Source organism: Akebia trifoliata, chromosome 1, assembly GCF_017979445.1.
Source record: "Akebia trifoliata isolate Shusen 1 chromosome 1, ASM1797944v1, whole genome shotgun sequence".
In the NCBI taxonomy this organism is placed as follows: domain Eukaryota; kingdom Viridiplantae; phylum Streptophyta; class Magnoliopsida; order Ranunculales; family Lardizabalaceae; genus Akebia; species Akebia trifoliata.
In genome coordinates, this window is record NC_141375.1 from 30,174,568 (window position 1) to 30,190,105 (window position 15,538).

Consider the following 15,538-nt stretch of genomic DNA (forward strand, 5'->3'; position numbering starts at 1 on the left):
ATGCCGAATTAAAAAGATGGTCAATCTCAATTTTCTAAAATTGGAGCTTAAACAAAAACGTCAAGCATTGACTTTTGACATTGCAATCAATCTCAACAATCCAACTGTTTTTTTTTTTTTTTTTCATATTTCAAGCATGACATTGGATTAGGGTTGCAACTTGGGTTGGATAATCAACGTGAATCATCCACCACATTGAGATTTCTTTCATTAAAAAGATTTGTGTGCGGGTTCATCCTAAATCATCAAACTTTTCTTTTATTTCCTTTCCAAGAATACTATCTAATTTTTTTCTTCTGTCTTTTTCAAAGAATACCCCTTCAACTTTATATATTATCTTTCAAATTCTCTTTTTTCAATAATTTGTAATTTTATTGTCTTTCCCCTTCTCTATCATTTTCTAATAATATTCCTCTAACTTTATTGTCATTTCTATATTGGATTGTCAATTTGGTTAATCCATTTGTATGGTTTCTTAATGATGAGCATTGTAAATTAATTTGCATATTCCCCCTATACTTTCTTTCATCAATATATTTCTCATTTGCTTTCTTAGTGAAAAAAAAAAATGTATGTTTTCTTAATATTGAGTGGTTAAAAAAGTCTCCCAAAATTTAAAATCTCATCTGAAGATAGTGTTTAAATCAAAACAGCCTCAATCGAAGTATTCTAAAGTATACTTCAAGCTTGATCAATTCAAGCTAGAGTGTCTTGAATAAAAGATATTGAAATATTAATATAAAACTTCAACCTTGTTAATACAATTTACGACGGACAAAACTTCTATTGCCACCATATTGTTACTTATGACATAGAATTTTTCCAAATTACCTATCGAGATGTCCCTCATTTTATTTCTTTTTTACTGTTATAACCTTTTTCTTCTACGATTTTAGGGTTTAGGGTTTCTTTATTTCTATTTGGGCTATTAGGTATAATTTCATAAATTGACCTGAATTATAAATAAAATATGATGTGATTATATAAATTATCTTTTAAAATTACAAAATATTACATCAATTAACCTTTACACATTAATTTTTATTATTATTATTTTTTATGAGGGGGATCCATACTGATCTCAATACCCCCACAAACCACACTTCCCAGTGGGGTGACCAATGAGGAGCTTGACCACAAGACCTTTTGAACTAACAAAATATGAAGGGATGCCTTGGCCAGTGTGATAAATTAATTATTTAACTAAAATTTCTTTAATAATCTCTTGAATCAACTCTAACCAATGCTTTAAAAATTATTTTAAAAAATTCAATTAGAAAACATAGATTACATCTTATTTTATCATTTTATATATTGTATAACTTTTTTGTAACGTAAATATTAACTAAGACAATTTTGAAGAAAATATTATTTAAATATTAAATAATGTGGTTATTATAAGAGTTGTGGGATAGTAATTTTATTCTTTTTGACAATGACCTTGATAAAGTAAGGTTACTTATAAACTGTAGGATTATTTTTGATCTTTCGATTTTTTACGGCAACCTTTTACTCCGCCTTCAAAGATTATAATAGTAAAGAAGATAACTCTAACCTTGTAACCTGAGACGAGACGTGCCCAACTCCTTATCCACAGAAGCCATTTGAGATATATTGTAATTGAAATTCTAAAATAAATCTGGTAGGAAACCAATAACCATTTTATGTGTTGTAAATCCTTTTTTAATGCCTCATCTTCCAATCAGTATGCCTCTGCACCATGTCCACATTACACGGATTATTTGATACCTATAATTACATTAGTCTTTAAATAAACAAACCTTTCTTCACCATAAAAAACAGCATAAAGAAGAGTCTCTCTTAAGCAACAATTTCATAACAATACCATAAGGTAATAAGAGTTTGTAGTCGCTTGCTATCAATAACCAACATACACATAAAAGTAGCATTATAATCGAAAGCGGTGACAAGTAAATAACCTACTAATGGTCTCAGCCCGTCGCACTCAAAGCAACGAGGGCGTGCAATCCATAGGATATTGATTACCCAATACACTGTCCATGTAGTAGTAAGGGTGTGCCCCATCCATCACGACAAACTGCATTTCTTCTGAAGGTTTCCAATGCCGCTTCCTCTGATTGATAAACCAGTTGTTTATCTGTTTCTGATCTAGGCCTGTCGACTCTGCAAGCGCCAATTTTTGTGACTCCTGAAATCCAAAAGTGGCACAAAAAGTAAAATGGTGATAGATTAAAAGAGCTGCTGCTATTGGCACTAACTGTAACTTATTACATCTCAATTTCTTAAGTTTATTTATCACCCCACAATTAAAGATCAAAACACATCCAACTACAACAATTGTTTACACTTAGGATTAGGCTCATATAAAATCCTAAATCTAACTAGAAATCTTAAAATAAAAAAAAAAGTTTCTATTGGCACCCCAACTTTTACTTATTCTCCGCATGGGCTTATTTTTTCATTATTTTAGTTGGGGGTTTAACAAGTAAAACTTGGGGTGCCAATAGCAGCTCTCTTGATTTAATGAGGTAAAACAAGAAATTCAAGTTTTCATAACAAAACTTCAATTGATCGAAATGAAAAAAAATAAAATATGGCACGTAAGTCATGAGAGGTAGTTTGGCAGGTAAGAACAAGGAGACCTAATACAATGCACCTCTTTGCTCTAAAAAAAACAACCCAGCTATAAAGGAAATGATACCGATGGGTATGGCCATTTGTAGTGTCTGCTCCACCAGTCCAGCAACTGCTGCCTGGCTTCCTTGGGAAGCTTCCCTTTCTTTCTCTTCTTTGAGAATTCCTGCTTGAGACTGCCAAGATATCCACTGTATTTGCGCAAAAGCTGAACTTTTAGATCTCTGTCTTCTGCTTGTGGATCTACGAAGTTGTCACTTGCATCAACCTCTTCTTCAGATGATCCATTTCTATCTGCTGCCTCAAGACAAGCTAATGATGTGTGATCTGATTAGCAACTTGTTCCATGAAATTATAATTTTGACATGCAAAAAGACATTATTTAATCCTCAATGGTCACTAACATAAATCATACAATGTCATTCAATTCTCTGAAGCGTTTTTTTTTGTGGCTAAGCAAGCGATAATTTAATATACAAGGAAAATGTACAGAAGGGCCAGCCCCTTAGTATACAGGACAAATGGATGAGAGACCAAGCCTATCACCCATAAAACAAGATTTAGCAATGAGAGGGAGATTGGAAACATCAAAGAAAATGCTAGAATCACAAGCTTCCATTGCTGCATTAGCGAGAGCATCCACTGTAGCACTCCCCTCTCTGAAGGTGTATCTTACATTAAGACGTATATAGACACTTGTATAACTGATTTTCCAAACAGAAGTGTTGATTCAAACAATCTATATCATCTTTGGAAGGTTTCTATGCTGCTTTGACTTTATATATATATATATATATGGGGGCGGTTCAAGGGACATATGTAAAAACAATGGTTTTTCACAATATAGGTTAGAGGCTTTGGATTGAGCTGATTTTTTGCGAGGATGGTCACTATGATGAGAAGATCATCCTCACAAAAAATCAGCTCAATTTGAAACTTCTAAATCCATCAAAAGTGATTTACAAATTATTGACAAAAATTGGCAAAAAATCTACAGTCCACATTCTAAATCACTTTTAATGGGGCTAGAAGTTTCAGATTGGATTGATTTTTTTTTTCAGATGATCTTCCCATCATAGAGATCATCCTCACAAAAAATCAGCTCAATCCGAAACTTCTAACTCATATTTTGAAAATTTATTAATGTTACATTGTTTTTACATATGTTTTTCACATGTCCCTTGATCTTGACCCTATATATATGTTTTTTCACATGTCCCTTGATCCTGACCCTATATATATATATATATATATATATATATATGTTTAGCACAAGTACATAACTGTTTCTCCGCATACACCTCCCACCCATACTACACACTCCCAAGAGAAGTTTTAATATTATAACAAAGATCCAATCCAGGGTGGTTAGTTTCATCAGGGGATATTACGATTAAACTACAAGATGTACATTTTTTCTGCTAAGCAAGCTAGGGATTAGTGGTTAATGGAAGTGAAGATGGGTCAAAGGGATTTGAATCTAGGTCATGGGATCAACTTTACTCAAGCCTTTACCAGTGGCACCTCCAACTACAAGATGTACGCGTTCTGGGAAACTTAATGGGAGTTTTCCTCACTGCAAGATGGCATCTTTAATTAAGAATCACTCAAATCTGTGAATACTTTCACCAAAGGTTACATATTGCACCATCGAAACTCCCTCGAGTGCATTTATCCGAGGGACATGAGGGAAAAATATTGTGCGGATAGTAAATCCACGTAATAAAAAGTACACTTCTAATTCAGCTGGCACAGTCATCAGCTTATCGCAAATTTCACTCTACATTTAAACGCTTGAATGCATTTCTTTCTATTTTGAATCTTTGTTGAATGATGACAAAAGCTACCACAAAATTCCTATTCATTCATTCCCGAGTTCCTATTGACCACACAAAACTAAGTTTTTTGAGAAAACAAATACACACCCATAGCAAATTTTACAGTATCATGCATGACAAGGGTAAAAGGCAAAATTCATCCTTACCACCACAAATGCTTGCCACTTCATTACTTGATGAACTACCCTACCACACAACAATTGAAACTTAACAGTTGCTCAAAGGGTGAAAATTATCCCCACTAAGTTGATGGAAAATAAAATACATCATGAGATAGTGAAATATACACACACATACACATAAAACATTACTAAGGGTAGGCATACCGGCCACATGATAAGATTTACACTTAACTAAATTGAAAGAAAAAATGCATGTCTTTAGCTGAGCAAGGTGTAAAACCTTTACTAGTTCCATATGAACCTAAAAGAAAAATATTCATGGTACAATTTTTCTTTACAATCTCAATCCTGACTTGAGAAGGAACAACTGGTTTATGAAAAGCAACTCCACCATTACATCTAATGAAGGTCATTACAAAAGCAAAATTGAAAAGTGAACCAACATACATCCTTTAAAGATGCATGAGATTCATTTTTAGTGTATACAAAATGGCATGTTGTGATGGAGAAGTTTGTATCAGGTAGTAACTTCTACAATAAGGATGCATTGATCATTAGGATAATTAAATTTAAATAAAAGTCATTTAGTTAAGTTAGAATCTTTATATATGATCTCCAGCCTTGTGTGAAGGAGGTTATTGAAGTGTGGAAAGAACAAAACACAACTGCTATATCTTTATCTGCCTTTTCTCTGTGGATAGAAAGCCTTCAAAAGAGGATTTTCCAAGGCTTTCTAGATGTGCTTTTTTGGGTCTCCCCCCTCTTTGTGTAATTTAAGGGGTATGCCCCTGATAAACTTGTTTCATTACTTTTCATTAATTAAAAACTCGCTTGCTTCGAAAAAATAAGTTAGAATCTTTATAAAGATTTATTTTCCATAACTCAGCTGGTGAAATCTATATAAATACCCTATCAAGGTTTATGTAATAATCATGCAAGAAATTCATTGTAAAGTTTAATTTTAAAATATTTGAAGAGCTTAAGCTCTTCATACGAACTTAGTATACTGCTCTTTGGCTCCTGCACAATCACAAACTCTCGACCAAAAAACCTTTTTTTTTAACACTTGCTTAGTTTTTTTCTTTTTCAATTTATAAAACCTTACATTCCACTAATAAAACCCTCTAATCCCCACACTTGTCTACTCTTTTCTTTTATCCAAGATCTCTCCAACCAGAGTTATTTTAATCAAGCCACACAATCCTACTTCTTATGCTTCTATAATAGATCATGATGGATCTGATCGAATAAGCCACCAACTATTATAGAGGGGGATGCAACCACAATGGTTTTGACAGATAGGCAATGCCTACCAAAAAATACAATCAAACATTTTCTGGCAATGCATCAGAATTATTTCTTTCAGAATAGAAGCAACACAACATATTCAAGACTACAAAATGTTCAACCTCATGGAGATCCTTGATCCCCGTGAGTTTGAGGGAAGGTATTAGATTAAAGATGAGTATTGAATCAATGACCATGAGATAGACCAAATCAGCACTAGTACATACCAATGAAATAAGAAAGTTGCATCCCATTATCTATGAGAATATTTAGGATTATCTAATTAGGAAATACCAATTAATTAGGTAATTAGGATCTTTCTAAATAAGTATGCTCTCTATGTTTTTGGTTGATGTAAATCTCTAGAAAACCCCCATTAAGGATCCTGTAATATTCTTCCAAAATCACTAGGAAGTTATTTCTTTTACATTTTTGTCACCTCAACCAATTAAATTCAAGTAATTTTATACAACTCACTACTAGAGAATAATTTCAAATAACTATTGGACAACGATAAATATGAAGGAACTGTTCTTACAAGAATCGTGACTTTTTTCTCTAAAAGTGCAGCATGAGAGCTACTATTCGACATAATTGGATATGGGTGGGAAGATATAAGTTGTCATATGCATACCTCCCTTGCAAGAAATCTATGCTATACATTGTTTTAGACAATGGCTATAGAAGACCTCATGTTACTATACTCTAAAGGGCAAACTCTTACAAGTCTTCGTAAATTCAAAGTAAGAACACAGCACTTACTATAAAGTAGTTTCTTCTATGATACTAATTATAACTCCTTGCAAAGAGAAATTAAAGTCCATAGACTTTACGACAATTAAGATGTGATCGGAAATAAGGGAACTACTAATGAAACAAAAAATAAGGTTAATTTATTTTATTTTTGGGAATTCCTTAGCTTACAAAATGAGTATAACAAAGGATAACTTGAGGGTTTTCCTAAAAGCTTCACAGATAAACATTCTAGAATCTACAGCCACTTGTTGATAAGGTACGAAATGGGCGATTGCCCATTTTCACATTAAAGATGGTTATCTATTATTAATTGTTGGGCTAGCTACAACTCTTAAATAATTCACACCAGAGCAAAATGAGGTTGGGACAAAATACATCAAAAAGAGCAATCTCAATGACTTTGAATTATGAAGACATTGAGCCAGTCAAATATGCATTTTCAACGAGTAGGAAATAAAATACACAAATGTGCATAACCAGCTGGGTATCTCATTACAATGGGAGATTGTGATAAAGATATCTTTGTGACAATAATACCTGTTAGAAATTTGTATTTGTGGTTTGTATGCATAAAAGTATCAATTAGCATTGTGGGATCTTTCTAATTAGGATTTCTTTCTAATAGATCTTTACCATAAGCTTCCATTGTGATGAGATACACCTGTAACGAAAAAAATGCATTTTGTTCTTGAATACAACTAATATTTTCTGCGCAAGGCTTTGTGTCCAATACCAATTGTGTTCCTTGCACCACATTTCTTTTCCAATACATCAGGAATTCTTTGTTCATGGTCTATAACATGAGCAACATCTACAATTTTTAATTTTTACAAAAATAATTTACGGATTTATCAAAATAGATCATTAAATTCATGAAAGAGAAGCAAACAGACAACAATGACAAGAAATTTAATAAGAAATTAAAACATTGATGCATACATTGATTACAAGAAATTTAACAAGAAATTAAATTCATGAAAGAGAAGCAAACAGACAAAAATGACATCTCTTAGTTATGTCATACAAACATTGATGCATAAAACATCTGTTGTCACATGAGTCCTCCAATAAGAAATGGGAGGGAAAATCTAGTAACTTGCTAGGCCAGTATAAAGAGCTAGTGCTTATCTCAATCTAACCGATAACATAAAGTACATAATGCAAGTAACTTTTTTTAGGCAAAAGGATTGACGGTTGAAAATAATTAGTGGTGGCTTTTGAACCATGCTTGTGGTGTTAAACCTTGCAAATATCACCAGAAAAAAAAAAAAAAAAAAACATCTTGTGCAACAACTCAGCATAAGCTTAGTGAATGCCCTTTCTAATAACTTATAATAAAATAGTACCTGCTATTCTTCACTTTGCTCTTGTTGGATACCAAAAAGTTCGTTCATTTTCAAAGGGTTTCACACCAAACTAACTCTCATCCCATGACAAACCTTCAATCCAAGCTATTTGCCTTTTGGTTGAGTATTTTACCTATCTTCACCTCTTTCAAGCTGAGCTATTTGTTCTTCTACTCTTTTATGCTTGGCGATCACTTTATCCGAAAGGTCACACATTTGACAGTCGGGCATATGATCACAAGCAATTGTTTAACAACAGCGTTTACCAAAAATGATAGCTCGACAATCATCATTAGTATCATTACGTGAAAAAATGGGGTAAATTTGACGCAACTCTTTTAGACACTATGTGAAAAAAGGGCTAAATTAATTTACGCTTTTTTTTTTCAGTGTATGATAGATAACATTAATGGAAGCATTATACTGGGACAAAACTGCGTAAACGTGGTTATAAGAAGGAAAATATTGAACAATGGCAGGCTGCATCACGTAGAAGGAAAGATCAAATAATGTAAAGTATTCACTTCGAGTTACTATTAATTAAGATTTTCTTTTATTACTTTATAGATTAGATTAGATTGCCTATGATTGTCATCCTAGCTCTAATTTTACAGAGAGAATTCTCAAAACAAACAATACTTAGTGCTGGTGCCCCAGCGTCCAATCATCCAAAAAGTTCATTATGTATCACCCTTCTTTTTAATATATTTTTCATTTTATAAATAAACTTTTCTTGTTAGTAGCAATTATCATAAAAGAAGTAACAAATATTATTACCAGTCCAGATATAACAGTCACAGTCGGGTAACAACATAGAAACTCTCTCTCTCTCTCTCTCTCTCTCTCTCTCTCACACACACACACACACACACACACACACACACACACACACAATTAATTAATTAGAAATATCTGTAGGGTTTAAAAAACACCAGTCCTGGAAAATTTTCAAGTGCTGAGAGTGAGAGACATATGCATGAGAGACACTAGCTACAGCATCCCATCTCATCATAAGATGGCGTGAGATTGCTTAGCATCAATAATCAGTTCATATCATTAGGATTTGAGTAGATCTGTTTAATGTAAAGCATCCAAGTAACCGAAAAAGTTTATTTTCTATTAACAAACAGAACTTAACCTGGTCTAACTTATAAGGACACAGCAGTTCATTTGTTTAAATCTCTCTCTCTCTCTCTCTCTCTCTCTCTCTCTCTCTCTCAACATAAAAGCAAAGAAATTTTAGTAATTTAATAATAATATCTTATGCCACTCTAAAATACAAAAACCCACTTAGATCAATTGGTTTTTGTATACATCAACGTGTATGATTTCAGATTTAGAATATAGTAATTTAAACAAAAGCAGTTAAGTTGGAGCTATATGTAGATAATATTAATAATAATATGAAAAGAGTTAAGATCTTCACCAGAATATGAAGAATCAACAGTGAGAGCCTTGAACTGACATTCAATCCTGGAGAGGAAGATCATGGCTTCTTTGAAGGGTTTTGTGAGTTCTTGCTCATACTTGATGAGCATCTCACAGTAGGCCTCCATGAACTGATCTAAAGCTGGGTCTTCTCCAATGCAACCTGTCCTTGTTCGGCCCACAGCCTCCTCCGAAGAGCAAGCATCTTCTAACTTTGCAACCACCTCAGGAGGCGCTCCGATCTGCTTTTTTATTTTCTCTCATAAGTATTAGATCAAAGAGGAGTATTGTACAAAGGTATATGAGATGCATCTAAAAATATCTAATTATAACTACAAAGTGTATCTTGTCACAGTATAGAAAATTAGAAGAATTATTTATACAAATTTAGGTTAATGGGTTTTTTCTATTAAAGAACCAAAACCTTCTTTCTCTCTTTCTGTCCGTCTCTCTCTCTCTCTCTCTCTCTCTCTCTCTCTCTCTCTCTCTCTACAGACACACAGACAGCAGACAGAGAGAGAGAGAGAATTATTTTTTTAGGTTTGTTTGGTATCTGATCTTCAGATACAAACAAGCAAAATTGGAGGAAATTTTTGTTTTAAAGATTTAGGCTAATGGGTTTCCCGGTTTTCTATCAAAGAACCAAAAAATCTGTTGAGAGAGAGAGAGAGCAGTTCTTATGTTTTATTATCTTACTTTTAGATCCAAACAAGCAAAATTGAAGAAAGAAGTTGTTTTTATAGGTTTAGGCTAACGGATTCCCACCCTTTCCATTAAAGAACCAAAATCTTTTGAGCCAGACAATTTTTTTTCCTTTTGGTTATCTGATTTGAGATCAGAAGAAGCAAAGTTCCAAGAAGAAAACTGTTTTTTTTTAATACAGATTCAGGCCAATGGACTTTCAGTTTCCAAATCAAAGAACAGAAATCTTAATTATCTTTGTGTTTTGATGAGTATTTGATATTTGAATTAATATTCCCTAAGTTTTTTTTGTTTTTTTCCTGCTAGGCTATATTTCCATTAGGTTATTACCTTCTGACAACTGACGTACGCAGCCAAGAGACGAGGGTAGTGAGGATGAGCCATGATCTTAGCCTTCATAGAGCAAATGTTGCCGTCGTTGTCATTGTTGTTCTCCATGAGATAACAATTAGTGTTGCTGCTGTTATTTGTTTCTGGGTTAGGAGTAGAAGAAGTCATGAGAGGCATCATCATCTTCATCATAGAAGAAAACCCATTACTGTCATCTCCAAAACCCATTAAACAAGAATTACTACCACCACCACCCTCCATTCTCTCTCTCTTTGATATTTTCTCCCTGGATTTGATACAAATACAGTAATATAATAAAGTTTGTTTGTTTTACTTTCTAGGCTCTACAGTCTCTCCTTTCTCCTTTGATTGTTGTCTCTCGAGAGATCTCCCGGATTTTACGCTATAAGTTTCAGCCTTTTTACAGAAAATCCTAAGTAGAAGTAGGTCAGTTATGGGTTTTTTTCTTGTTTGCAGCTCTGTAAAGGCAAAGTGATGGCAGATTCAGACTTCCATTGGAAATGGTTGCCTGCATTTATTCACTATTTCTCTCTATTTCTTTTCTACAACAAGGAGTGACAATGAGAGAGAAAGAAACAAAGACGGAGAGAGAAAGATAGAGGAGCAGAGCGCACGCGGTGGATGCAGAGAGAGGGTGTTGTTATCTGGCGCTTTTGCTGCAAATCTTTCCTTCCCAATGAAAAACCCTTTCCCCCCCAACACTTCGTTCTCGTTTATTGCACTAATAGTGCAGTACTACTGACAGACGAGAGAGAGAAGAAGAAGAGAACGAGAAACAAGAGAGAGAGAGAGTGATTAAATAGAGAAAGAGAGAGAGAGTGGTGGCATGGAATCAAAATTCAGGGTTTGCGTCTGGTTCTTCTGAGTGTGTGATAGCAATCCATCCACTCATTTAATATTCGCTTGTGGGTTGTCTGTCGCGTTTCTCCTCTCTCTCTCTCTCTCTTTTAGCTTTCTCTTTCTTTCTTTCATTCTCTCACTCTCTATCTGTCTCTTCGTAATCTTTCTTACAGTATTACTGTCCATTCGATCTCTTTCATAATTAAGATTAATTATCTCATGAGAAATTTAGTTGCAGTTGGTGGGACACTCTCTCTCTCTCTCTCTCTCTCATATTGGACGTCTCTGGTTCTCTTTACTTCAGTTATGAAACCCTTTGAAATTTTACACTTTGCCACGTGGGTTAGTCACCATTGTTTTTTTAACTGTAAAAACTTACTCCAAACCTTAGAGGGTTTAAAACTTACGAGTCATGTTACACTGTACTGCACAGAACGATAGATTTTTTTTTTTTTTTTTTGTAGATACAAGTTAAAAAATCAACGATTCACTATCACGTCAATTCAGAATTGAACGCAGTGTCCGATGAAGTCACTCCAACATTTTCCAAAACTTAAAGTATGAACTGTGTAATCTAACCCTTACGTCTTGCGTAATTAAGCATCACCCTCCGTACCTCTTCACTGTTTTTTAACAAATTTATTTTCTCGTGATAGGAATCCATTTTTCTAGCTCAAACCTTCATATCTGAAAAATATAATATACTATAATGGTATTTAAGTTATTTTCTATCGATCACTCAAAGAAGTCTATAGTCCATGGATATATCATCAGTTTGAAAAATACAGGGTATCTCAATAAGGTATTCATCAAAAGTCAAAGGGGTATGTCAAAAATGGCTGACGTGACATATAATGAGATGTTGGAGGAGGGTTTCAATCGTCCACTTGAGTGTATAAGATCCCTAATTTCGGTGAAGTACTCAATCTCGAGGCAAATATCCAATATGCCTGTAACGTCCAAGATCAAAAAGAGCTTTTCCAGTTGACATGTTGGTGCTGATGACCAGCTTATTTTACATGATTCGTTGGTTTGATTCGAATTCACATTCGTGTTTCTCACTTTATAACAAATTGATTTATAAAACAGATCGTATCTCGATTAGTTTATGTTCGTAAAGTTCGTTATCATGTGCGAATATATAATTCAAGCACACAAGTTATATGAGGGTGGCATTCTGAGGCCTTGAAGAGAGCCAAACATTGCTAAACATTTTTCAAAAATCATTTTATTTCGAAATTTATAATCACATCAAAAGTGATTTACAAAAAATAGACGGTCTACGATTCTTCAACTAGTAAATTAGGGCTGGAAGTTTCGGAATGAGCTGATTTTTTGTGAGGATGATCTCTTCACCATGGAGATCATCCTCACAAAAATTAGCCCAGTCTGAAACTTCTAACTACTATTTTGAAAAATGTTTGGCACAATGTTTAACTCTCTTTAGAGCCTTCAAACGCTTACCATTATATAATTATAAAAAAACTTGTAAAACCAAACAATTATGTATAATAATCAAAATATACAATAAGAAATAAACATAATAGAAGATTTACTTCTCTTTTATATATTCAAAAAGAAGACTAAGGCATGTAAATGTCATAAAAATAAAACATATGAAAATACGTAGGATGTATGTTAGGTAAACCCAAATCAAATTTTCGGGTTCAGTTGTGGTTTGGCAAAAATTGCGACCAACCCTAAAGTTTTGGATTCAGGTTCAACTGTCAATGAATGGAACCAAACCCGAATCGAATCAAGCTTTTCAAGTTCAGGTAAGCTTGAAAGTTTGAATTCAAATTTCAAATTTTTTGTTTCAAGTTTTTTTGTTCAGTCTGTGTTCCAGTAGATCATAAATTCAACTTATAAATATAAACTTATAACTATATAAGTTTATATATTTATATGGGTCGGGTTCAATAGACAACAAGATAGCCAAAGTTTTTTCTAAAATATGGACTAAAAGTTTAGAATGGATTGACTTTTTTTTGTGAGAATGACCTCCTCACCATAGAGATGATTCTCACAAAAAATCAACCCATTCTAAAACTTCTAACCATATTTAAAAGTTGAAGAATCGTGGACCATCATTTTATAGTGTTAATTTGTAAATCACTTTTGATGGGGATAGAAGTTTCAGAATGGGCTTATTTTTTGTGATGATGGTCTTCTCTCTTTATAGGCCATCCTTACCAAAAATCAGCTCATTTAGAAACTTCTAATCCTATCAAAAATGGTTTAGAAAAAAAAATTGAACATCTTGTTATCCCTTGAATTCATCCCTATTTATATAACTATATAACTTATATATAATTATATAAAATAAGAACTATATAAGTTATAAATATACACCTATTTCGATGTATCTATATAAATTGTTATTTGTAATTATATAAAATATAACTTATAAATAACTATACAACTTATACTTATAAATCTATCACAAGATATATAAACTATAACCTATAAAATAACTTTATAACTTACACTTATAACTACATTATAATTAAATTTGAACTATTACACTTTTATTGATGAAATTGTAAGATTACGTCACTTAAAAAATAAAAAAATAAATTGAGACATTGAGTGCATTACATTGAATATAAAAGTAAATTGTGAAATTAAACTAATCATAATTATAAAATTAGGGAGACACTACATCACAATAGTATGAATACATCGCAACTATGTTGACATTCACTATTATAGAGATTTGAGAATGGTAGGTTGTTGAGTTTAGTCCCACATCGGACACTCATTGTCTTGTCTCTCCTTATAAACTCTTGGGTTTCTCCTCATTACCAATTGACTTTGACTTTTTTTCTCCTCTACATTACCTAGTACATATCTCCAAATTATTTCTCTGACTCAATCCGACCCACACATTCGGCCACATATTGCATTTAGTCCCACATCAGACACTCGTTGCCTTATCTTTCTCTTTATAAACTCTCGAGCCTTTCCGTTCATTGCTAATTGGTTTTGAGTTAAACCCCCAAAATTTATCATTTGAATAAGTATGGGATTTTTGTAATGTTAACAGAGCAACATAAACAGTGTAATGATAAATAAATAAATGCAATCCCTCCCTCCCAACAGATTTATGGGCGTCTTGATTTAAAAAAAAAATGAACAACGAAGTTGAGATTCGAATATTTTTTTTTTTTTATGATTAAGCTGTAGTTATTTTTATTTGCAGCTATGATTTATACCTTTTGGGTGTTTAGATTTACCCAATATCGATGTTGGAAAAAAAACTGATTCACATTTATAACTTCGAGTTAATCGATTTTCATTGTCTAGTTTACCATTTAATTATTGTCAAGATTGACAATTTTTTTATTCTTATGAAAATATTGTTGAACTCAACAGTAATTATATAAAAAAGTGGTGAACTCAACACTAGGTGCCGAGTTCACTGCTTTTTATTTGACTACTATCGAATTCAACAATATTTTCATAGGAAGAAATAGATTAATTTGACAATAATAAAATGGTGAACTCGACTCTGTAATGTAAACCAAATTTTGTATTTTTTTTTTTTGTTGGTTTTTCCAACTTTGATACGTAGTAAATCCCCTCAAAATACCCAATATGCATCAATCATAGTTGCAAATTAAAAGTTACGATGTATTTAGTAAAAAAATTAACTTCCTTCTTTGTTTTTTTATTTTATTTTTGTATTATATATAAATCATAAAATAAAAAAAAAACATTTAGATGTTCAAAATTAAGAGAATATATTTCTTCATTCATGATCAAAGATCGTTGGAAATGATCGCAATTGCCGTTGTAAAACCTCACTAAGCGAAGAAGATGAGAAAATATAGTTTGGGTGTATCAATCACATTATACTCATGAGATGAGATCCAAGGACGGTTAAGAAAATAAATTTTTTATTAAATGAACTATTAAGGGATCACCCAAAACCTAGGGACTACTTAGAAATTCAAAGGTTCCTATGCCAGGATTTTTTAAGTAATTTTCTTTTTTTTTAATTTAAATATAAAAATAAGGGCATTTATGACCACTCAAATTTTGGTGTAAACCACTTCTACAATTCTACCCCTGTCATGTCTCATTAAAATATTAAGGAAAAATTACTCAAAGGACCACGGCAAAGGGATTTCTTCATTTCTTTCTTAATGGTCCCTTGTTATTAGCGAACTCATCATTTTTTTATTTATTATCGAGTTCATCACTTTTTATTTATTATCGAGCTCGACATATTTTTATTTATTGTCGAGTT

The 15,538-nt window shown here is 32.8% G+C and overlaps 1 protein-coding gene across 1 annotated transcript; it reads right to left on the minus strand.

Moving 5' to 3' along the window:
• Positions 1-1,689: 1,689 nt before the first annotated feature.
• On the minus strand, positions 1,690-11,494 carry STM (KNOX/ELK homeobox transcription factor). Its single transcript, XM_086450564.1, has 4 exons — positions 10,426-11,494; positions 9,392-9,635; positions 2,684-2,928; positions 1,690-2,170 (listed from the first exon to the last, which is right to left on the minus strand). The coding sequence occupies exons 1-4, from the start codon at positions 10,684-10,686 to the stop codon at positions 1,967-1,969; spliced, it is 954 nt and encodes a 317-aa protein (XP_086306690.1). The 5' UTR covers positions 10,687-11,494; the 3' UTR covers positions 1,690-1,966.
• Between the last annotated feature and the right edge of the window lie 4,044 nt (positions 11,495-15,538).

Coding starts and splice junctions, on each gene's coding strand:
- STM (XM_086450564.1), bottom strand. CDS start 10,686: ATGGAGGGTGGTGGTGGTAGTAATTCTTGTTTAATGGGTTTTGGAGAT. Junction 9,636..10,425: donor CGTACGTCAGTTGTCAGAAG/GTAATAACCTAA, acceptor ATAAAAAAGCAG/ATCGGAGCGCCTCCTGAGGT. Junction 2,929..9,391: donor TGTTGATTCTTCATATTCTG/GTGAAGATCTTA, acceptor ACACATCATTAG/CTTGTCTTGAGGCAGCAGAT.